The sequence below is a fragment of the Dioscorea cayenensis genome, chromosome 8 (assembly GCF_009730915.1).
Source record: "Dioscorea cayenensis subsp. rotundata cultivar TDr96_F1 chromosome 8, TDr96_F1_v2_PseudoChromosome.rev07_lg8_w22 25.fasta, whole genome shotgun sequence".
NCBI classification, from domain to species: domain Eukaryota; kingdom Viridiplantae; phylum Streptophyta; class Magnoliopsida; order Dioscoreales; family Dioscoreaceae; genus Dioscorea; species Dioscorea cayenensis.
In genome coordinates, this window is record NC_052478.1 from 5894894 (window position 1) to 5920758 (window position 25865).

At 36.2% G+C, this 25865-nt stretch overlaps 1 protein-coding gene across 3 annotated transcripts; it reads left to right on the top strand.

The window, feature by feature from the left end:
- Positions 1 to 15200: 15200 nt before the first annotated feature.
- LOC120266612 (agmatine deiminase-like) lies at positions 15201 to 25396 on the top strand. Of its 3 annotated transcripts, XM_039274255.1 has the most exons (12): positions 15256 to 15337; positions 15623 to 15679; positions 19758 to 19852; positions 21078 to 21191; positions 21309 to 21404; positions 21474 to 21561; positions 22047 to 22102; positions 22206 to 22284; positions 23036 to 23170; positions 23678 to 23913; positions 24787 to 24942; positions 25055 to 25396. In XM_039274255.1, exons 2-12 carry the CDS (start codon positions 15673 to 15675, stop codon positions 25151 to 25153), a joined length of 1161 nt encoding a protein of 386 aa, XP_039130189.1. In that variant the 5' UTR covers positions 15256 to 15337; positions 15623 to 15672; the 3' UTR covers positions 25154 to 25396. The 3 variants fall into 3 exon arrangements, with proteins under 3 accessions (XP_039130188.1, XP_039130189.1, XP_039130190.1); XM_039274254.1 differs by lacking the exon at positions 15623 to 15679 and having other exon boundaries at positions 15201 to 15337; positions 25055 to 25395; XM_039274256.1 differs by lacking the exons at positions 15256 to 15337; positions 15623 to 15679; positions 19758 to 19852 and adding an exon at positions 20879 to 20954 and having other exon boundaries at positions 25055 to 25394.
- The last annotated feature ends 469 nt before the right edge of the window (positions 25397 to 25865 follow it).

A 25865-nucleotide genomic window follows, 5' to 3' on the forward strand; every position in this document is an offset into this window, starting at 1 on the left:
TTGATTGGTCAGCGGTTACCATCAATTACTTTGATTTTATTATAATGTATAGTACCCAAAATTAGAGAAAAATATAGAAATCAAAATGTATATTAAACCAAAATCAATTCCATAGATTTAATTGAGCTTATGGATATATATAAATATTTAATTGTAATTTTCTAGACCATGATCCGGAACATGCCATATAATAATGTTTAGAAATTTTAACACTAGGAATTTTTGGAAGGAAGGAAAAAAAAAAACCTCTTTCACAAAACAAAGATGAGAACATCAGGGAGGTATCAAAAAGGGAGAACCATACATGTGTATGAAAGCAATTTACAGCAATGATTAGAAGGGATTAGCACCAAACAAACATGATTAAAAGGTTGTATTACTGTGCATTAAAGATGGTCGGCAACACGTTCTTTAGATCCTCTAAAGATTTCATTCACTTTACCAAATTCCCTCTCTCTGTATTCACAAGCAAAATTAAATCATATTTTTCATAAAAAAAAAATTCATATGAAATTATCATTATTATTAAATATGGATAAGTTATGAGATCAATCTCAACTTTTGAGTTAAGAAGTTAAAAATAAAATAAAATACCAATTCGTCTATGGCAAGGGTGGTCATAAGAAATTATTTGTTATCTTTAATTTTTACCTTTATATATTTACAATGCATACCATTAGATATTAATATAAAATATGAGAACAAATTTTTTTTTAATAAAAATATATAATTTATTGATTAAAACCATATAATAATAACATGCAATAAAAATACCATTTAATATAAATAAAAAGACCAAAAAAATTAACCTAGCCCACATTAAAATATCGAAAGTTCTTTAAAGAGTGGTAAGAAAAATAAAATTAAAACTAGGGATAGCAAGAATACTTGAGAAATCATCTGTGATTATAATTAAAAACATTTTATTATAGCCTTAATAAATCACTTAATTAATATTCACACTTTACCCTCCCTAATGCATAATTTCGCTAACTAAGTTACATCCTAATTAATTAGCTAGAGTGAAGAGCTAGAACAAAACACAATCAATATAAACCACCAATTTAAATCTGTACAATGTACTGCTCTTCTAATAACTACGTAAACAAACTACAACAAACCTCATAGAAAGCTTCAAGTATGGCTTGGCGGAGCTCCGGGGGATTCACTGAAATGTAACAGTTCAAGAGGCTCCGAAGCTCTTTAGGCTCCTTCAAACCCTTGCAAGTGATGACATCTCTTATAGATGACCGGAAATCGTCTTTCGGATCAAAAGAACACACATTCATGGCCATCAAAATTAAGCATTTCCGATCATCACCTCCATCAAGGCTTCTACACCTTCTTCGTCTTTCATTTGAACCCATGCTCTCTCTGATGATCATCTCTTGCAATCTGGCCTGCACCAATGCATGTGTGAAATAGTTCGACATTGTTTCAATGCATCGACCGGAGTCAGAAGAGCTGGTGGAGGACACACTAAGTCTAGAGCCACAACAGAGTTGTGTCCCACATCTTTGTGACTTCTTCTTGTTGCTCCCCATGGAAAGCTTGTGTGATCTCTTGAGTAAATAAGCTTGATCTTAAGCTCACATTAATTGAAGCAGAATGATCCTAATGGGTGCCTCAATGTGATGCATATACAAATGGAAAGAAAGGTAAAGGACTGATCTAAACACTAGTTTATGGACCAATGCTTGCATGTCACTAACTTTAAAGTAATAAAAAAGTGTACTTAAAGAGTTGAGGAATGGTGGATATGAAAAGAGATGGCCGGAAGGGAGAGCACACCATTAAATTCTCTTTAGCTTTTGCTTAAATTAGCATGTCATCAAGTTGGAAGGTGTAATAAGATGAGAAAGTGGGGTCACAGTGGAGCATAAGATAGAAGAGTTCGGTATTTGATGCATTTTATGGCTGTTGAGGAAGAGACAAGTAATCATCTTGCTAATAGCTGTCTGTATCATGCTGTTTCCTTCTAGAGGGTGTGCTAACACAACTTAATTGAAACTAATTTAAGTTCCATCTCCAACTCTTTTGTAGATTATTGGCTGGTTAGGACTGGTCTTGTTCTTCACTTTTTTTAGTATATAAATAAATCATTAGTAATTATTATGAGACTTATTTAGTTTAAGAAGAGATTCATTCACTTCCAATCTCTTCATTGTTTCGTGACATAAGAATTATGATCATGAGAATGAGGTCCTGTCCTTGGTTACATCTCATTGAAAGTCGGTCTTTAAACTATCATGTTGGGTGATCAAAACAATTGGCCATATTAGAAAGGACTTCTTATATATGGTTCGGCATCAATATATTGACTATCTAGGACCTAGATTAGTGAGCTGCAGGAAACATCTTTGTGAGTTTAGAGAACAAGGTGGGTGGGACATATTTTTTTTTGGGAAGAGGAGCGGGGCGAACCCACTAGAGACCCCAGGGACGTGCACAAGCCTCGGTGGAACAAGTGGGGACGGGGCCGCGCTCACGTGGACGCTAGAACCACCCGTACACAACCACTATTTACAACTCCCAGAAATGTGCCCTCAGCCAAGAATCGAACTCTCACCACTCGGTGAGAGCTCTATCGGCGACCCGTATACCAATAGACCCGAAGGTCGTTGGCAAGTGGGTGGGACATATTGAACCTTAGAGGAATTTAGCACTATAGTCTCCTCAGAAAGTGGTGGTACGTGGAGAATCTCAAGAGCTACTCCATGGTGCAGATCCAAGGAAATTCAACACAACTATTACTAGGACTCCCCCATTTGGAACCTTTTCAACCGACCCCCTAGGATGTTATCTTTTTTCTAGAAAGACGTTCTCAAATGCCTACTGTTGTTTAGATCTTGTATCACCACAGATATTCAGGACAACTCTGCTTTTTTTTTTTTTTCGTTCAACAAATGAATCAATATATAACTGTGCGCCGATATATCTGTGGCCTGAGTTGTTTCAGGCATCACAACGACCTCAAGGAACCTTACAGGACCTTGCATAACGAATGCAATTTGCCGGGATTTCAGTGGATCCTGCAATCATCGATAGGCTTAGCAAAAATGTTCTACACCCCAGAGCTCAAGAGAAATGAAGGTGCGTGACTGCAAATTAATGGTGCTTAATTTCACCGTCAAGTCCTTCTATAGATTTCTCAATTATGAGGTCTACTTTACCCGATGACCCATACTATCGGGAAAAGGGTTAGTCCTTGAAAAGTCAATCTTTGTAACTAACAAGCTTGGGACAACCATCTTCTCATTTTGGAAAATCTAGTAGCCAGAAAATGCAATCAGCTCAATCCCGCATACACTTGTGCGTCATGTCATGCTGCTGATGAATCAATTAATGATCACTTGTTTCCATTTTGTCCCTTCGCTGAATGCGTTTAGAATTTAAAATATCTCTAATTCAAACTTTATTAGAAACAGTGGTGATAATGAATCTCTCTTGTGAATTTGAACTTACCACTTGATTCATGTATTTCCAGATGAAGATACATGAGTCGGATGATTAATTTTCGCTCTCTGCATATACCTTTTTTTTTTAAAGGTAGATAAACCACATAATATTAGAAAGCAAAGAGCACCAGTACAGATACCACTAGATGTGATACAAACATCAAAGGAAAACAACAACAACCAACAAGATGAAAAAGCACATCCAAAAAGAAACTAGCACTGCCAAACTGAGGCCAACGCCCCACCAAATAACAAAGACTCAACGACTAGCCAGCTCCAGAGTCTTGATCCTCTTCGATAGGCAGTTTGTCACCGAAATCTTGTACACGTGTGCCCAAAAACTCCAAATTTTGCCTGACAGTGGAAATGCCATCCTCAAGCTTCTCCCTAGATTCCTCTGCAATTGACGAGCACCAATCAATCAACAAACGATCAATACGCAGTATAATGCAGTGCACATGCAAAACATTGGCATTGAAAACACAATCATTCATTGCAAGCCAAATGCACCAAATAATCGCTTTCACTACTAAGTCCCCAAACTCCCTCTTGGCAGGGTGTAAACTTGCTCTCCACTGTCCCCAGATATCCTTCAATGATGAAGGTATCTGCAGAAGCAGCAGCAATCTGCAGAAATGTGCCCACACTTGTTTGGCCACCATACAATGGATGAACAAATGATCTACTGATTCTGATCCAGCATGGCACAAAACACATGTATCAGTCGGCAACCTGTTACAACGCCTACAGGCCAGATTCTCTAATGTGAGAATTTTGTTCTTCCACGCTAACCAATTAACGAGGGTAATTTTCTTAGGACACCAATTCCTCCAATAAAATCTAGATACCGAACATCTAAGCCCACCATCATTCAAGAAATTATAAAAGGATTTAACCGTGAACAACCCATTTCCAGTGAGCTTCCACCCAGACCTATCTCTCGACAAGCTTGAAATAGTCCACAGCCGGTCACGTAAGCACCCCAAATCTCCATACCCCGCCTCCGGCATCTCATCAAGCAGATGAATCAGTTCCTGCACAATGCCATTGGGCCGCGAACAGACCCTATATTCCTCCTCCTACAGATACCTAGGTGCCCAACCTATAATCCAATTATCTTTCCAGAAAAGAGTTTCCAACCCATTCTGTGGCTCTTTAACCAAGCAGTTCATGAGCACCGGTAAGCAATTGAGGACCCCTTTCCAGAAAAAAGAAACTCTACCCGTTTGAAGAGGGTGTAAGTTCCAACGGACCAAACCATAATTGAATTGAACTACCTTTGCCCCTTCCCATGAGGGGTCCATCATAAACTTCCACCACTATTTACCCAGTAAGGCCTGATTGAAACTAGCTAGCTCCAGAATACCCCACCAGCCTTGGTCCCTCGACCTACAGAGATTCTTCCAACTTACTAATCGGTAACCCGGGTGTTCGATATCCGGTCCCGTCCAAAGAAAGTCCCTTCTAATACGGTCTATAACTTTAATAACCCAGCTAGGTAAACGGAAGATTGACATCCAATATGTTGGGATAGCCGAGAGAACAGAATTCACCAGAGTAAGTCGTCCACCTAAGGAAAGGTGTTGCATTTTCCAAAATGCAAGTCTTCTTCTCACCTTGAGAATGATCATCTCCCAGTCTTGTCTACGAGGTCTCCTACCAGAAATTGGAATACCCAGGTAATTGACTGGCAGGAGGCCGACCTTGCAATGTAAGGTCCCAGCAGCTGCCTGATCCGGGAGCTCCCTGATTCTACTAGAGTAGAGGCATGTTTTTGAGAAGTTAGTTTCAAGCCCCGTCATGCCTTCAAACAAGTATAAGATCAATTTAATAATCCTGAGATCCTCAAGTCCTCCTGAGGTTAGAATCAGAAGATCGTCAGCATAGTGCAGGTTGCATTTACTGCCAAACTCCCCAAGTGGTACCCTGATAAGAATTTTGGAGTTTAGCGCATGAGTGAACATAGCACTAAGTACATCAGTAACAAGAACAAACAAAAGTGGTGACAGAGGATCTCCTTGCCTCAATCCTCTTTGATAACGGATGTAACCATTTGGAGAACCATTTACCAGGATTGAGGCCTTTGATGAGGCAAGGATGCACTTTATCCAACCAACCCATCTATCCCCGAACCCCCTGGCAATCAAAAGATCAAAGAGAAAATCCTAATCCACGAGATAGAAAGCCTTAGCAAAGTCCACTTTTAAGATGTGGCCAGGGATTTTGCGCTTATGTAGACTAAAAATCAGCTCCTCCGCGGTGGCAATATTATCGAGTATGCATCTTCCTTTTAAGAAAGCCGTTTGATCCGCATCCACCAAGCGAATCATAACTTTGCTAAGTCGAGTAGCCAGAATTTTGGACAGGATTTTAAGCGAGGAGTTAATTAGGCTAATGGGCCGAAAGTCTCTTGGCATCTCCAGTGACTCCATCTTTGGAATGAGAGCAATATTCACCTAGTTAATCCATTCTAAATTTGCTTTCCCAAAATAGAAATCCTCATATAGCTTCAGCAAGTCATACTTCAGAATCTCCCAGAATTGCCTAAAGAACTGAATGGGAAACCCATCAAGGCCTGGGGCTTTATTTCTACCCAAATCAAACACGGCCTCCTTAATTTCCTCAAGAGAAAAAGATCTTTCAAGAAAAGACAAACCGACCGTATTCTTGTGCGCAAGGAGTTTCCCAAAGTCGATCTTGAACCTCGATCTCCATCTGTGCCCAAATTGTTGTTTGAACCGCTCAGTAAACACTCTACCAATATCCTTAGGATTGGTCGATAAATCTCCGTTGGCACTAATATTAGTAATGAAATTATGATTCCTCCAGCCATTTGCCACCGCATGGAAAAAACTGGTGTTGTTATCCCCCTCTTTCAACAATTGAAGCCTGGATCGTTGCTTCCAATATAATTCCTCCTGCTTGCAGATCTCACTTAAATTCTTCCTAATCTCCTCTTCTTGTTGGAATTCAGTAGGCGATAAGTGTCTTGTCTCTTTTGCCGTATACAAAACTTCCAGATCATGTAGTAGAGCCAGCTTCCTGAGTTTAATGGATCCAAAAGTGAATTTAGCCCAGTGCCTCAGCCTACCTCTAAGACTAGCCACCCTTTTAGCTAAAATAAAGGCACCACAACCTTCTGGAGAGCATTCCTCTCACCAAATTTTAACAAGATCATGAAAACCCTCTACCCTTGACCAAGCCCGCTCATACCTAAAAGGTCGTGGCTTAGAGCAATGATAACCCACTTCCAGCCGAATAGGAACATGATCCGAACCCAGCCTCGGTAGACTATTCTGAATCATCTTGGGAAATAAGTTTGCTCATGTCCTATTGACAATGAATCTATCAAGTTTCACCCATGTTGGCTACGCTTGCCCATTAGTTTAGGAGAACCTTCTTCCCTTCATAGGGGGTTCCAATAATTGCAGGTCGTGTAAAAAAGCATTTGCGTCCCTAATATGCTCTAGATTAGGTGGACCCCCGCTTTTGTCACCCAAATCGAAGATGGCATTAAAGTCCCCACAGATGATCCAAGGAATCTCCTAAGAGTCCAAGCAAGATCGTAACTCATCCCAAAAGTCCTGCTTCAGCGTCCTAGCGTTTGGCCCATAGACAGTGGTGTATCGCCACAATAGATTATCTCGTTTAGAATAAAAATCCACCTTCAAGCTAAAAAGACCTTTCTTTACCAACTTCCCCTTCAAGATCCCGCTGTTCCAACCAATAATGATACCACCCGCCGTACCACGAGCCGGAACACAAAGATATTGATCTAACCGACTCCCACCAATCTCCCTCCGCGAAGATAGGGAAATCTCCTCCAATTTAGACTCTTGGAGGCAACACACATCCGCAAAATGTAGATTTAAAAAGTCTTTAACCAGAAACCGTTTAGCCGGTTTCCCTAACCCCCTAACGTTCCAAGTTATAACGTTCATTAACACACTCTAATTATCACGACCCCCCAAGGAGGACGCCAGTTCCCATCCCAGAGCCAATCGAGCATGTTCTAACTTGCGAATATGGTCCAAGCAATCATTAACAGATTCAGTAAAAGAAATACCACATGCATCACAGTAATTAGCAAGTTGAATATTATTCCAATCAGCAATGAAATAGGGTTTGGAAGCCATACCTTCCCCCTGGTCATCACGTAGGTTCTTCTTCTTGGTTGACTTTGGTGGTTCAGCGATGTACCCTGCCTCAGCATTGAATCGGGAGGAAGGTTTTTTTGCCTTTCATTCCTTCTGGTGCTTTTTGGTTGCTCAGTTAAATTTGACCATGTACCTCCTTGCAAACCCAGCAATAGTACCCGTAATTTCCGTTCGAAATCAGAGACTGAGTCATTCGACTAATACAAGTTATCAAGTGAATCTTATAAAAAACACGAGGTTCTTTACTAGAAAAATTACTCTCGGCCGTGGGATGGCCCACATCAGGCTGAATAGTCCACATTCATGCTAGCAAAACCCAAGTGAACCCCAACGGTGGAACCATTGTGGGCTTCATCTTTTCATCCCAAAAATTACAATTCTCAAGCTCAGTTGGTTTGGAACTCAATTGCGGCCCATCTCCCGGCCCATCACTCTGCCCATGCTCAATTGTAACCAAGGTCGACCCAATCTGGTCGCTATTGACTCCCCTATCTCCACGCTGGCCCAATGCACAACCTAATTTAGGTGCCATAAAATCTGGCTTTTCATTAGTTCCCATAGTCCTATCCACCTTAGGTAAAGCACACCCCATATCACGGCCCATTTCACACAGTAAAATTGGATCACCCAAATCAGCTAAACCATCCGGCCCATCATGGCCCAAAACCCCCTCAACCTAACCAAGGTGACTGGATCCAAGCACAAAGTTTCTTCACCTGCATCACATGGTCGAACACGCATGTGATCCAACTTTTGAGAAACCTCGGACGTTATGTGCCCGCCATTTGTTTTCTCTTTAATCTTCACCTTCCATTGCTCGACACGTCGGTCATTAGAAGCATGCAACATCCGGATGTCAGAGCGAGCAGAACGCTGTCGCTCGGGTATTTGAGCTCGAGCGTGACCACCAGGTTTATCCCTCGCTGCGCTCGGACAATCGGTCCGTTCCCCCTGTTTCCTCGTCCGAGGATGCATTGGCAATCTATCGCCGTGGGAGCGTAGCTCCACCACCCTCTCTTTCGACCCGCCACCCTCCTTAGTGACATTATCAACATGAGAGCTGAGTTCGACCATGTCCTTCCTCTCTTTGTTCCCATGTTTACTGTTCTCTGATGAGGTATCATCCTCCTGCACAGCCGGACGAGAGCCAAGCTCCACCGTACCACTGGCAATAGACCTCGTCGACAAATGCTGCTTGGAGCCAAACGACGCATGTACAACTTGCTTACCTTTCTCCCCACAAGGAACCTCGTGTGTACCTCTGCGCTCCCATCGTAGATCATTCTCCTCTATCGCAGGAAGCACATAGCGTTCCAATTCACGTCTAAATACCGGTAAAGCCCCATTATCGCTAGTGATAAGCACTGTATACTTCCTCATCCCGAGGTTAAGCTCTACCTCGAATGGCAATGTAACTCCTGCGCGGCGGCGAACCAGTGTAGAAAGAAACCTCTTGTGAGTGTTAATCGCCTGAGAGAGAGCAACCAATTCCCCCACCGGTTTGACCACCTCTGAGTAATGCTCCAACACCAACCATGCAGCGGCATGTTCTAAAGATGTGTCTACTGACCTGTTCCAGACGCCCGGCCATCGGCACTAATCTCTGCCGACCACGGAGATAAATTCACCATGCAAGGCCCGTTTTTTGTAGCCACCTTGCTACCCAGCCCACAAACCTCCTTGACCTCTTCTCGGCTCGACAGTGGAACCAGAAATGCGCAGTCGTTCAAGGGCGTAATCGGACCTGCAAGTGACTTGTTGATGATGGCCAGAGCCACCTCTAGAAGACTTGCGTCGTTAACATAACCCTCCACCAACGTAAGCACCGCCACTTTAGCAAGTTTATCCCGTAAACTTTCGATTTCCGAAGAAAGTTAGAGCGATAAGGATGCACGAGAGATCTTGGTGGCCATTACAACTACCGGTCTGGGATCCGGCAGCGTCTCCTCACGTTGCGTCGGCACCGTCTTAGTCAAGGACATTTTCTTCGACCTCACATGTAACCGTTTGCGCTGTGGGCTACGCACCACCAGGCAACGCGCAGCCATGTGGCCAACACAAGTGCACTCAGGCAGACAATCTGATGACGACAATCCGCCGTTTTGTGTGAAGTTCTGAAGCAATGCCCGCAAGTCGCCTTACCGGGGCAGCGCGGTCGCTTCGCACCCGTTAAGCGAGCATCATCGAGCCGTATCTTGGAGGACATCCTTGGCGAAACCCGCCTGGCCGCACTTCTCGTTGATGGAGCCTCTCCCAATGATGAGGAACTTACCACCTGCGGGAAAGTCTTCTTCCCTTCCTCGATGAGGCCCCTGTTCTTACCTAATTCCGCAACGCCGCCGCTGTCCCCGCCGGAATTATCCCAGAGGTCTCGGAGAAGACTCATGTTTTTGTATTTTTACTATTTGAATTTTTATTTTTTTAAATAGAAGAAAATAATTTATAGAATAAATATTATTTTTCCAATTTCAAATCAAAATGTTTTCTTCATAATGGTATCCACGTTTTCTTCGTAATGGGATCCACGTCATCCAAGCATCACTGTTATTGCATTCTTTTTCCAAATATTTAGTTTTATTCTGTTCAACTTACATGTTTAAAGTTTATTTCTAGATTGAAGTATATAATATGCTAATTTCAATCCTCGAAGATTAATTGGAGATTAATTTGTTAAAGGGGTTATTTGCAAATTTATTTTATTTTAGTTTTACAATATACCATACAAGCGCTTGTGAGAAATTTGCACTGACATTCAACAAATTTAACAAGCACTAGTTCTCTCATTATTTTATTTATTTATTTATTTATTTTTATTTTTATTTTTGAGACTTTGGAATTTAATTTCATGTTATCCCTCAAACTAATATTTTATGCAGAACATCAAATACCAATAGAGTCTATAGCAATTTTTTTGGGGTAAACAACCTATAGGGTCCCTACTTTTTTTGTGTGTGTTTTTATTTCAATCACCAAACTTTAAAAAGTTGCAATTTGGTCCTTTGTCTTTAATTTTTGTTACAATTTGGTCACCCAAATATACACCGTTAACAGGGATCACATGTGGCATATCTTTTCTCAGAGCTGGTATCTGACTTGACATATATATGCCACATATGATCACCGTTAAAGGTATATATATGAGGGTAATCAAATCGTAATAAAAACTAAAGATAAGAGACCAAATCGAAACTTTTAAAGTTAAGTGACCGAAATAAAAATACACGAAAAGGTAGGGAACAATTTAGGTTTTTTACTCTTTTTTTACTGACAAGTATCTTATATTTAAAGGATTGTCAAAGAGACCGGCAAGTACAGAAATGCACCGGTGACTTATGATACTACCACCCCAGAGGAGTGAAACTATATATCAATAGTACTATAAAGAGAAATTTTCTAATCTTTGTCCTCCCCCTTGACACTTTTGTGTGATAGCAATATAGCATTAAGTTATCCAATGTTTAACGAGTGTGGAGCATTTAGTTTTTAACAACCTTTCAAATATATATATATATATATATATATATATATATAGCTGAATTAAATTTTTATTATTTTGTGTGGGGTTTAATCTAAATGGGCTTTTTTTCCACTATAACCATTTTTTTTTAATTGTCAAAATAACCCTACCCAAAATATATTCACCAAACTAACCATGAAACCATCACATCAACCCCCATCTCATCACCTATATATTTTTAAAATATAAAATATTAGGTTTTTTTAAACACCCTTTATTTTAAAAAAAAATACAAATCCAAATTTTTTTTTTAAAACCATTTTCTTAAGTTATTATTATTAAGTATTTATTGTTTTTTTATAAAAAAAACCAAAAAAATAAAATAATTTTTTTAACGGGATTTATTTTAAAAGATATATTTTTTTAAAAAATATATTATTATTTTTTAAAAACACCCTATTTAAGTTGTTATTTATAAAAAACTTTTTAATGGCATTTATTTTAAAAATATAATAATATTATTAATATTGTTATTATTGGTTTATGCATTTTTTATTTTCAAAATTATTATTATTATTAAAAACTTAATTATTTTTATAGCTATATTATTATTATTATTATTATTATTATTATTATTATTTTGATCGTATAACTTATTTGTAGTTTAGAAAACAATAATTGCATTCAAATGCAAATAGAAAATACATTCATCAACGTTCTTACATTACATATTTCTACCCCATATTGGGCAAGTAGTTCTATAATGTCTAGCTTGTTTGCATAAAGAGCATAAATTATATCTACTGGGATCAGGGTTTCGATCCATTTGCATGCGTCTACGTCTGATCTTTGGTCGGCAGACGGTCCGTCATCGTACAGGTGGAACCATCTTTGGCTTAGGAACAGATTGCCAAAATTGTGAACTCGGTATTGGATGAAAACATAGAGCATAACTTATGTGTTGTGCCTTCCTTGGTAAACTCTAGGCTCCTACAGGCAGACGCCCAGGAACAGATTGCCAAAATTATGAACTCGGTAGTGGATGAAAACATGGAGCATAGGTCTGCCTATAGGAGCCTAGATTCGGGCCTTTTAAAATAAATGCCGTTAAATAGGGTGTTTTTAAAAAATAATAATATATTTTTTAATAATAAAATATCTTTTAAAATAAATCCCGTTAAAATAAAAATTATTTTATTTTTTTGGTTTTTTATAAAAATAATAATAAATATTTAATAATAATAATTTAAGAAAATAAAAAATAAAATATTTTAGACTTGTATTTTTTTAGAAAAAGGTGTTTTGAAGAAAAATCTAATATTTTATATTTTAAAAACACCTGGGTGATAAGGTGGGGTTGATGTGATGTTTTTTTTAAAGGTGGATAAACCACATTCATTAATAACAAAAGAAAACCAAAAGTACAACCAACATTCCACTAGCTGTGGAGACAGAAAACAACAGAAATAGAGAAATAGATAAAAGGGAGGAACAACGAGTCTCCTCCCTGACCCCAAACTTCCTCAAAGTCTACTCCTCCCTACCAACCTGATCCTCCTCGGACATGTGAGTGGTCTCCAGCCCCTCTGAGCGAGGTCCCACGAACTCTAAGCTGCGCCTGATAGCGGAAATAGGGGCAGTCAGCTACTCTCTCAAACCCTCAGTAGCTGCAGAGAACCATGATAATAGCAAATGAGCAGTCTTGATCATAACAGCATAAGGTTTTTCATATTTATCAGAAAAAATATGCTCATTTCTCGTAAGCCAAATAGACCACACAAAAGCTTTGACTACCCAAACTCCAAACACCCCGTTCTCAGAACGTAAGGCGAACCTCTAGTCACTCCACAAAAGAGATATAGTAGGGGGTAGCACATGTATGTGACGGTTTCATGTTTGGTGAATATAATTTAAGTAAAATTATTTTGACAATTAAAAAAAAAAAATTGATTATAGTGGTAGAGCTCCTCCCTAGACGCTGTGGCTGCTCGATCGGGGTAGTGATGACTAAGGATCTGGAGAGGAATCCGGTGTTGCAGGGCTACCGAATGCTCAGTGTTGGACGGGCTGGCCAGTATGTATTCTTGAAATTCATTTCACCTCTCAATTTTATTCATCCAATTTTTATTGCTTTTCTTGTCCTTGGCCTTTCTTTAATGGTTCGTACAAAGTTACAGCCTTGATTCAGATTTGGGCGGTTGGCATGTGACTCTGTCTTTCTTTGGATTGTTTTGATTTTGTAGTTGTTAATAATAATAATCATAATATATAAGTTTTGTGGACGATGACCTCTTACTTTGTTTTTGCTTGTAGGCTCGTTGACTGTTGTTTTTTTAATTTAATAATTAAGAGAAGTTGTTTTTTGAAAGAGAAGCATACGACATGACTCTTTAAAGAATACTTCTTTGCATGTGAGGATACTTGCAAACAAGGTTTATTTTAAGTTGTTGACCTTGATGTTGCATTTTGTGTTTTTTTTTTTGACAATGATGTTGCATTTTGTGCTCAAGAAAGTCCGGACAATTGGCGAGACAATGCTTTTTATGCTCAGTAAAAATTTGCTCAAGTGGCAACTCAAATTTCAAAGTTTGAGCTGGTCACTGTGTGTTAATTCTGATCAGGTAGTTTTTTTTAAAAAAAAAAAAAATGGATAAATCACATGCTTATGTTTATTTTTTTTTTTTCATAAACGTCCAAAATATTGGTTTTGTTTTTTTCTAAGTTCTGACATTTATTTATTTGCTTCTGATGATAACTGGTGACTCTAGTTTTTAAATGCATATGGACGGTTGAGGGGTTTGGATAACATCTGGTGGAGATGAGTATGAACAACGCCTGGTTCCGTGATACAGGACCCACTGTGAGCTTGCATCCATGTTTTCTTCTCTCTCTCTATGGTGCACTGACAGATCCATCTGTTAATTATTTTTTTATGTAGTTTGTTGTGCATAACGGGGATTCAAGTTCAAAACACCAACAAAATTAAGTTGCTGGTATTGATTGGACCTTCAATTGCTGAGGCGGTAAATTCTTCAGATTGTTTTATCCTTTTTTTTTCCTTTACCAGTTTAGTGGGATAACAAATATTTAATTTATTCTTGACTGCCTTCTGTCTGTATTGAAAAACTTAGACTATAAAGGCTGATGGAGAAACTGAAGATGGTTCTATTGATTGGCTATTATGAAAATGATACATAGTTGTTTCTTAGGTGTTGTTTATTGTTGAATTAATGTCTGATAATATATATATATATATATTTTTAAAAAAAGTGAATTAACTACTTCTTACTTCAAAATTAACTACTTCTAATAAAAATAAACAGGAATAACAACGCACCTCCACTAATCAAGAGTTGAGAAAAACAGAAAACTACTGTTAAGTACACAATTGACAATTGTGGTGATTAGGAAAGTTTTGACAAATACAAAAGCAGTAATGGTTCTATCTGTTTTCATTTATGTTTGAGGTGACATCATATCTTGCATGGGGAGAATTATTTAATTTTGCCAATTTTCTAAGACAAGAGGAGGGTTGTTACAAGGACGGGAGTCTTTGATGTTCATGTTACGAAAAAATATCAGCTAAGTAAATTGAGTAAATGATGCTCTTTTGTTTTGCCCTTTTTTATTTTGTTGTTTAAATTTGGGTTACAACTTATTATAGTAAATTTTACCGATCTTTCCACATAGGATCAACAATTATACATTGTTTGCATGGTATAGGATCAAGGCAAAGGTGTTTTGTGTTAGATTTTATATTTTTGGTATGGGTTTAGGGGCCTTACACTAAAAAGTTTCAAGACTTAGTGACTCAACCCTTATACCTATATATAAACACATTCCATTTCTATTACACAACCGATGTGGTACTATATTTCCAACATTTTGATCCCTGAGCTGTCTATTTATTATTTTTTTGAGATACTAGTGGTTTTCTTAAAATGAGATTTTATTATTTTGACTGTCTGAAAAATTAATTCACTTATATTGTGATTAAGTTATTTTATAAAACAAGTGTGCCATGATTCACTCTCAAATCTGGGGTGATGAAAGTAATTTCAACTAACAAAGGAGATGCAAAGTAAAATAATTTGGAAAAGAGCTGGTCTACGCACATAATTGTTAAGCAAGGGTTTCTATATAATTAGAGATATTTTCAGGAGGTATGCATACAACATTCCAATATATCTTTGGCCCACGAAAGAAATCTGAAACCCTAGACAGCGACCCCACTCTCCATCAAGCATCGCTTTTTTGGGAATCTGGTGAGATTTAATTCTTCCTCAATCTCTTTAATTCATTAGATTTAACAATTTTACTATAGGTTTGTCTGCAATCGAAAACCCCTCCTTGTCTTTTAATCTCAAACAATATAAGGATCATGTGGTCCCTTTTGGCTGCGATTTAGGGCTTTTGTTCGTATAAAAATTGATTTTTTATGGATTTTGCGAAGTTATTCTCTGATCTTTAGTACTGGTTTCTTGCACCTACTAAATCATTTTGCTTTGTGGAATTTTTTGAGCATTGTTATGTCTTTGTTGGTTCTGAAGGCACTCTTGGGCATCCTCTCATTGTACCTTTTGAAGACAAGCTTGAGCATATGGATGGTAAATATCCTCAAACTCGACCTGACACAATTTTGATGGGGAAAACCCATTTTGACCTGGTTTCGGGTCGGGTTCGGTAAAACCTGACTTCTATGAAGCAGGGCGGGTGTGGGGATTTTGGTACCCAACCTGAACCGGTCCCCAAATCTGACCCGAATTTAAAATTACTAAAATACTTAGCTGATGCCTACAGAGATCCCCACGGATACCCGACTCCCCGTTGGGTTCGGGTATAGGTTGGGGTTTTGAAAACCCGGCGGGTATCGAGGGTGGGGCGGAGATGGGTGTGGGAGTGGGGTAGGCAAAATTTGCCCCGATCCGACCGGACCCGTTGCCATCCCTCCTTTAACAAATATGCCTTATTACCAAATTTTGCTAGTTTAACTTGAGTGTTTCTGATCCAGCATGTTTCATTTGTCCGGCCTTGCATATAAAGGTGTTTCTTTTTTATTTTTATTTTACTGTGTTTTGCATTGCACCTAATTATGCATAATAACTTTTATAGTTTCTATTGGTTCTGGTTGCATTTTCCACTGAAGTAACACTTGGTGATTTTTTCATGTCTAAAACTATTTTTGCTGTATACCTTTACTCATGTCTTCTTGAGGACTTCCTCCATATGATTTCATGTACTTCTATTCGACATCCTGAAATAATTCAACCACAATAATTTTGCTCATTATGATTTAGGTACTGTTACATTTATCCACTGTAAAAGCCATCTTCCTTGAGTTCAACATGAGATTGAAGCCTTATTTTTATGATGATAAATAACAGTACATAGTCATAAAAATCAGCTTTTTTTATGTTCATGTAGGATAAAATACATATTATGGTTAGACTAAGGCAGTAGAGTTTAGTCGGATTTTGTTCTGTTCCTACATAATGCAGTTGGCTTTATTTATTTGTCAGCTGGGGCTACAGCTGGCTTTGTTCTCTGATCTGGGATGGCTATAATTTAAGTACTGTATTTATATGAAGAAAGTATTTTGTGGTAAAGGCAGAAATAATTATCATGGAAAGAATCAGATTGCTCTACTAAAAATTGTTTCAGTCATTTGACATTGGTCAGTTCAACCGTTCTTTATCAAGTTTCTGCAGAATTTTTGACCAAACCATGATGAATATAGAAATTCATCCAGAACTTCAAAATTGAATAGCATTCCTTCAGGAGTCTTTTGATGATGTGCTCAAGTTTAACCTGTAGACTGAATATGTCTTGTTATTTTATTATTTTGATGTAACATTAGATTTATGTGGTGATTTTTTTTAATTTTTAATTTTAGTTTTTAATTAAGATTTCTGTTATATTTTAAGTTGTTCAGAGTGGAGTGCATTTTAGTCTTTTGCTCTGAAATTTAGAAATTTTTTAAAGATTGTTTTTGCACTTTCATTTTCTGGAAGTTGATAGTTTTAGCTTTTGCTTGCTTTTATAAGGAAATTCTTTGGCTAGGTAGGATATGATGGTATTGATTATTGTGTTTAATGAAGTAAATTCAAGAGCAGGTTAGTTGACTATTCTAGTGATTTTTGTCTTCTGATATTGTGCATCATAAATAATATGTTGGCAAAAAGAGTATCCTTTTCTAAAGGAGATGGACCGGGGTGGGTTGTTTTTACTTTTTAACCACAGAGACAAAAATGGGTAAAATTTACATCAGAGTTGTCCCTAAGCACGTCCTTGTGTCATAACTGGCATTTCACCTCCCAATTGATGAGCCTGATGTCTTTTTGAGAATGCCTTATCAATATGTTTCTTTCAAGATTAGTACTTGCCTTGGAGGTAGGATTGAAGTTCATTTTATAAAAGAGGTTTGATGAGGATATTCTTAGTGAAACTACATTTTATTTTGTTTTGTTTTAGCTTTTATTTTATTTTGGAATAGCTACCAAAAGGGTCTCAAATTGTTTTTCTACTAATGATCAAGTGAATGAGATCAAGCTGTATAAGAAGAGAAGACGGATGCTGCATCATATGCACAACCACTCAATTATATTTGATATTTTATAAATAATTTATTAAAAGTGTTATTTGCAAGAGAAGCTCTGACGTTGCACAGTGAAGTCTTTTTTTTTTGTTGGTTCAAAATGTTTCTTGTTTTTGATCAATGTGCAGTGCGAATCAAATTGAGGTGCAGAATCTCAAAGCGGTTTGGTTTTTCACTTTTTTGCAGAACATTATCTCACACACTAAAATTGTGTTTATGATTTTAAACTCATGTTATACAACTAAATTTGCTAGATGAATTATTGGCTGTGTTGTTGCATTTATTTATTTATTAGATAAATCTCAAAGTTGGTGCTAGCCTGAAGAATAATTTGGCAAAAAAATCATTTTTATTATTAATTAATAAGAAAAAACAAAAGTTGAGGTTTGTTATGTTTAGCTCATGTATTTAAACTAAGTATATATATATATATATATATATATATTAAAGTATATAATATCCTGATTTCAAACAAGCAAGTTTAATCAGAGAATAATTCATAAGTGATTCAAGATTTATAAAAAAAAAAAAGCATATTTTTCCATTAAAAGAAAGAGAAAGATTTATAACATGCGTGTGCATGTGTGCTTGCAATGACCTTATTCAAAAGAATAGATAAATGATAGAATATTATATGCATTTGTCTATATGAATAAAGGTTAAGTGTAGTTTATAAAGGAGTGTTTGTTGTCAGGAGTGGATTGGGGGAGGAGTGAAATAAGAGTGAGAATGAAGAATGTATTTGATTGATAAGGATTGGAGAGTGTAATTTATTGGGAATGAGAAAAGTAAAAAAAGTAAATATAAGAAGATGATATTTATGTTTTTTATTCAAATGAATATTATGTAAATTAAAAAAAATAAATTAATTGTTATAAATAAATATTTCAAATTTTTTTTAATATCATTAGTAATTAATTAATTATAATAAATAACTATATCAAATTGATAATTAATTATATTTTTTTTAAATAACTATAATAAATAATTATTAATAATTATTTAAATTAAATTATTATTTTAATTATTAAATAAAAAAGACAAATTGGTCATTCTCCTCAAAGAGTGAGGGAGGAGTGGAGCAATCCCCCTAATTTGGGAGGATTGCTCACTCCCCACTCACTCCTCATCCACTCCTCCCTCACTCCCACTCATGACCATCCAAACAAAGGCTTGGATTCACTCCCCTCTACTCCCACTTCAATCATGTGAACCAAACACTCCCTTCTATTAAAAGTGTTTTTATTTTTTTTAAATTGTTAATAAATAATTTATTAAAGATGTTATTAGTAAATTTATTTAAACAAAAATATCTATACGTACTATTAAAATATATGTATAATGTACTCCAAGAGGAATAATTTTATTTTTTTATAATATTTAAGTTTTTATCTATATTACTTATAATATTAATAATTAAAAAATATTAATTATACCTAATTATTTATGTAATAAATGTCCATAAAACCTTTGAAATCCGTATAAAATTATCATGAAAATAGTCCCTGTACTTTTCTCTCTTCCCTTTTGGTCCCTCTACTCAGAAATGCTCCCGACTAGTCCCTCTACTTTTGAAAATGTGCTCAGTTAAAAATGCTCCCGAGCACATTTCTAAAAATAGAGGGACTGGTTACAAGCATTTTTAACTAAGTGGGCACATTTTCAAAAGTAGAGGGCACATTTTTAAAAATAGAGGGACTGGTTGGGAGCATTTTTAACTAAGTTGGCACATTTTCAAAAGTAGAGGACTAGTCGGGAGCATTTCTGAGTAGATGGACTATAAAGAAAGAGAGAGAAAAGTAGAGGGACTAACTAGGGTATTATACCTAATTTTTATGATAGGAGTTGTTTAATTATATTATTTTATATATGATATTTTCTCAAAACTTCTCACAAATTAAAAACTTTGATGTGAAGCGGGGGAAAATGCCTAAGTAATAACAAATCTTTAGCTTACTAAGAAAATCTTACATAAAAGGCTTTAAAATTATATTTCACCAGAGAAGGATTAACTTCTAATTTTGTTTTCTTGAGGGTTTAGTCTAAATTTTTCCCAAAGCTCCTCCTGAATTCCGAGAAACTTGTGACAGCAATGGCGAAGGATCTGGAGGGGAATCCAGTGTCGCATGGCTACCGAATGCCAGCAGAATGGGAGGCACATGCTCAGTGTTGGATGGGCTGGCCGGTGAGTAGCTTCAAAACTCACTTTATGTCTTCTTTTTATTCATCTGATTTGACTGCTTGTATTATTATTATTATTATTATTATTATTATTATTATTATTATTGTTTTGGATAAATGCAACAAGCACACGTGTTCACGGGCACATAGTCAAATATCCAACCCATATGTTTTCACCCAATAATACAACTTGTGTTCATATTCACAACCACTGAATATTGGACATCATTGTTTGTTGTAATAGGATCAATGCTATTGGGTTATGAACGTTTTGATTGTGTCATATCCATCAATTCTTTATTCAAAATTAGGGCATTTTTTAACTGTTCATCATTTCATTAAAATGATCCTGTGGTGGCCATTAATTATTAAATGACCATTTGGGGGGCTCATCCTTTTTCTTTAACAGTAAAATATATTATTTTAAATTAATGATATATTATTTTATACAAATTTATATAATTTTTTAAAAATATTTTAATACTGTGTTTTAAAATTTAGATTTGTTATATATATTAATTAACTGTTTTCATTAAATAATTTTATTAGATAAATATATTTATTGTAATATATTGTGTATAATTTGAAATTAGAATTGAATTGATTGAGGGTGTCGTTATAAGTATAACATGAGAGTTAAATGAATTGAAGATGTGGTAAGGGCATCTAAGTTTTTAACTATCAAGTACTCTGACAATTAAAGATGCTCTTAAAGGGGTTGGCATGTTACTCTCTTTCTTAAAATTGTTTTGCTTTTTTAAACTAATAAAGTTAATTTTGTTAAAGCTTGGTTGACTTAGTCATTCTTTCTTGAAAAAAAAATAAGTGGCTTATCGCAAGAGAAAGATGCAAATGATAAAAATATTGAATGCTGATCCCATGGATACCGGTTCATGGTGACTACCATGGACCCAGGATGAGGCATACCAACACCCACACTATTAATATAAACTAAACACTTAATCTTAATACCCAAATATATATAGGGGTAAGTTGGTTTTTTTACTATATTTTTTGTTTTTGTTTTGTTTTTTTTCTCTCCTCTCATTTTCTCTCTGCTTGGGCCATGACGCATAGTTATAAGGCTGTCATCTCTCAGTTCCATGGTAGTGAATCCATTGGTCATTATTAATTATTAATAAATCTTAAAGAAGACTCTTTGCATATCAGAATACTTACAAGCAAGGTTTTTTTAAGTTGCTGACCTAGATGATGCATTTTGTGTTCAGGAACGTCCGCACAATTGGCGAGACTCTGCTAGTCATGCTCAACAGGCATTTGCTCAAGTGGCAGAAAAGATTTCAAAGTTTGAGCCAGTCACTGTGTGTGTTAGTTCTGATCAGGTAGTAGTTATTTGCATGCTTATGTTCAGTGGTTTTTTTTTTTTAATATTCAAGATATTGGCTTTGTTGTTTATAATTCTGACTTTTTTATTTACATCTGATTACTGGTGACTCTAGTATTCAAATGCATATGAACGGTTGAGGGGTTTGGCTAACGTCAGGGTGGTGGAGATGAGCATGAATGATGCCTGGTTTCGTGATACAGGACCCATTGTGAGCTTGCATCCTTAATTTTTGATGTGGTGCTCTGGTAGATCAATCTGTTAATTATTTTTGCTGTAGTTTGTTGTGCGCCGTGAAGGGAAATCAAGTTCAAAACACGAAGACTATCAAGTTGCTGGCATTGATTGGACCTTCAATTGTTGGGGTGGTAAGCCCTTTAGATTGTTTTATCCTTTTTTTTCTTTACTAATTTGGTAGGGCAACATATGATTAATATATTCTTGATTGCGCTCAGCCTGTGTTGGAAATTACCTTAAGACTATAAACAAGTCTATAGGAAAGAAAGGCAATACGCTGATGTAGATCATTTCATTTATTTCATTGGCATGCTTTATAAACTAGGAAGAAACTGAAGATGGTACCGTTGATTTGCCCGTTATGATACATGCTCAATGGAAAATGATCTATTGTCGATTCTTAGGTATTATTTGTTGTTGAATTATGTCTGACAATATTTTACAGTTTGTAAGAATTGCCTATGCACTTTTAAGTACAAAATTGTGGTGATTGGGAAAATTTTGAAAAAAAACAAAAGTACATCATGGTTCTCTCCGTTTGAGTGATATCTGAGGTGACATCATGTAAACATTGTAAAGCATGGAGAGAATTAATTTAATTTTTGATGATTCTCAGGAGCAGAGGACCGTTGTTACAGTGACTGGAGTCTTGATGCTCATGTTGCGAAAAAGGTCAGTTACATATATTGGGCAGATGAAAGTTTGCCTTCTTTATTTTCATATTTTTGGTTTTGTTGTTTGAACTTATGGTCTGTCTCTATTAATTTTCATTTAGATTTTGGAGTTGGAGAGATGTCCTCGATTTGTAAATCAAATGGTTTTGGAGGGTGGGAGCATTCATGTAGATGGAGAAGGTTAAGTATTGTGATCATGACATTTCTTATGTTGTTTTTGGTTGTGCACCTCAATTATTTTTCCTTTTTTTTTGTTATAATTTCAATCTGGTTGTATCTATAAGTCTGCCTTTATGCAACTTATGCAGCCTTGTGTGCAATTGAGGTGAAAAGATAAATTTCTTTTGTATTTTCTTCTTGCATCTAATTCATTGTCTTATGATGTTATTCATTTACTTTCCTGTCCTTTCAAGGTTCATGTTCATTATTAAATTAGCCTTCACCATAATAGAACTTTCTTGATATTAATTTATTTACTTTTTTCCTGTCAGCAGGTGTCTTTAAAAATCTGCTGCTTTTATTTGAGTTGCCTTTTTGGTGATTGGCCTTGAATAATAAGATCATTTTTTAAAATAATAATTATTAATAATATGTAACTTGTGTTTGCCCATACTATTGTTAGATACATGTATATATGTGTATGTATATCCTGAGTATAGGCCATATACACTATATGTACTTGTACACTTCATCATCTATTTATACATGAGCTTGTCCATTGAGATCAATGGTTCAAGCATTTCTCTCTTCCTCTCACTCTCTAACAACTATCAACTTATTTATGCTAGATTTGCATGTCTAATTTGGTGATACTAATGAATTTTATGAGGAATTCTATTTCAAGTTTTATCAATTTAAATCTTCTCACTACTAAAATATTGTTTCTCATCTCAATTTATAAGTTTATTCTTGTCATTGATCACTACAACAGGTACTTGCGTTACTACTGCTGAGTGCTTATTGAACTCAAATAGGAACCCGCATATGACTAAGGAGCAAATTGAGAATGAGTTGATGTGTTATTTTGGAGTTAAAAAGATCATTTGGTTGCCTAATGGGCTCTATGGTAACTCCACCCCCTGCTCTTTATATATATTGGTTGTTTTATTAAGTTGAGCTTTTTGTTTTGGGACAACAACTTGGATGTTTTGAGAAACTCTGCACACTTTTTGAGTCATTCATTGACTCTGTGCCCTTAAGCCCTAAGCTATTAAAACTGCTATGGTAAAATATCCTAGTTAGATTTTGATGCAAGAATATAGAACTGGGGTAAACTATAAGCTTATGCAGAATGCGATTTGACAATGCAAATTCATCTTCTACTGTGCCATGTCAGTGAATCAGCATTTCTAAATATGGCTTGCAAAATTCTTATTCTGCAGTCTTACAATTAGCCTGATAGTTTTCTTGTTAGTTATTCTCTAACGGCATTGTTTCTACTATGCCATATATATTTCTTTTCTGCTCTATATGTCTCGTCGTAATTGGTATGACTTTTTAGGTGTAACTTAATTGCATGATAATAGTCCCTCTCCTTGGTTTTTACTGATATTGATCTTACTCCTGAGTGTAGCTGACGAGGATGCCAATGGTCATGTTGATAATATGTGCCGTTTTGTGAAGCCTGGGGTGGTGCTTTTGGCGTGGACTGACGATGAATCAGATCCTCAATATGAAAGGTCATTGGAGGCTCTCTCTGTTCTCTCCAACACTACTGATGCCAAAGGCAGGAAATTAAGTGTTGTCAAGCTCCATGTGCCTGGGCCATTTTACATGACACAGGAAGAAGCAAAAGGGATTCACAATCTGGTAAGTGTCATTATACTTAACGATTTAGCATCCTTCCCTTTGAATAACGAGGAAAAGAATTTCTTTTTCATATTGTAGTTTGTTAACTTGGTTTTGCACTTGATCTTGTTCTGAATGCTATATTTTGGAAATACATTATTTTTCTCTCATCAAGATTTTTCAGGAATACCCTGAACCCTAAATCTTATATGGTTAAGTTTCTGTCCTGGTAAAATAAATGTGAAGTTCTTTGTAGTTTAAAGGAAATTGTGTAGAGAAAACCTAGAACAAGAGGGAAATTTGTGCCAAGAAAAAGGCATTTATGCCTTTGGCAGTAATATTTATAGACATGTTTTGAAAATTTTATATATAATGTTCAATAGTTTAAAATCAAATGCACTTAAATTTTAAATTGTAATCTAGCTTAGCTAAACCAAATCCAAGCACCACATAAGACTATTCTGAACCCACATGTGATAAGATTATCCAAACCTTAACCATAATTCAGTTCATAGACCAAGAGTTTATGATTAATACCATCATGAATAATCATTCGATTGCCTAGTTAGAAAATCATTAATATTTGGTGTTCTTGAGTTATCTTAAATAGGAGAAATCGGGAATCGAATTGACTAACTGAAAAGAAAAGTAGAATTCATTCTCAAACCTCATCACCAGGAGCTTAGCCTTGCCCTGTTGTACATTTGATGAGCATGTGACATTTATCTTATATGCTAGCCTATTAGTCCAAGTTATATAAGGAGAGTAATGCTTTGTGGATGGTGTGGTTTGGAAGAATAAATGGCTATATAATAATTTGTGAACTTTTAGAAGCTTTTATTATTATTTCAGTTTTGGTTCCATTCTAATTTGAAAATATCCATTGGACTCAAGGGGAATGGAAAACCTAGACTGGCTGGTACAAGATTAGCTGCTTCTTATGTAAACTTTTACATTGCCAATGGAGGAATCGTTGTACCAGGATTTGGTGATGAAAAGTGGGATAAGGAAGCCTGTCGGGTTCTCTCTTCGGTGTTCCCTAATCATGAGGTAAGTGGTGAACTTGCTATAGCTTGTTTGATTTTGCTTAATTGTAATCGTATATTAATATCATTGCATGTAATTTTTGTAATTGAAAAAGCTCGAATTTGGTTACCTGCAGGTTGTAATGATCAATGGTTCGAGGGAAATATGTTTAGGAGGTGGGAATATACATTGCATAACTCAGCAACAGCCTGCTCCCCCTATCATCAGAGAATGAGAACTGAATTGGATGAGATGGATCAAAACTCACTGTTAATTTTAAGTCAGTTATGTTTAATAAATACGCATAAACAGTATACAGCTTGGTTTGACCATTACAGCCAAGGTATATATGTGTATGATTATGATCCTTAATTGTACTGTAAGACTTGATTGTACTTTAAGACGTCACCATTTTAGATGATGTTTTTCTGCTCAAATACTTAAAGACTTGATTGGTTTGCATTAGTAGATGTTATTATGAATGTAGTTATGAGAATCATCAGTATATCTTTAGTATATCATGTATTTTGAGGATATGGGCTGTTATGAGTATTATGCTAAGAGTGTAGCCAGTAATCGGCACACAAAAGGACAAGGATCTGGAGCCAACTGAGTTTGAGGACTCAGTTGCTCAGGCGCTTTTTTAACAGTAATCAAGAGTTGAAGAGTAATATGAAGGATTAAAAACACTTCTGGGCTTCTCAGAAACTAATCCAAACAAAGCAGTCGTTGGGAATGGGAAGGCTGTTGTTATTCATGTCCCTTACAGGCTAAGCAAGGCTTATAGGAAGATCCATCTGAGACTTGTGAGGGAGCTTTGTAAGAAATTCAGTGGAAAGGAAGTTGTTATCTTGTTTGTTTTCAGAAGAATACTTAATTGTTGTATTTGTTTTATAATGGAGTTGTGGTCATTTTGAATGTGGACCATCTTGACCGGTTTTATAGTA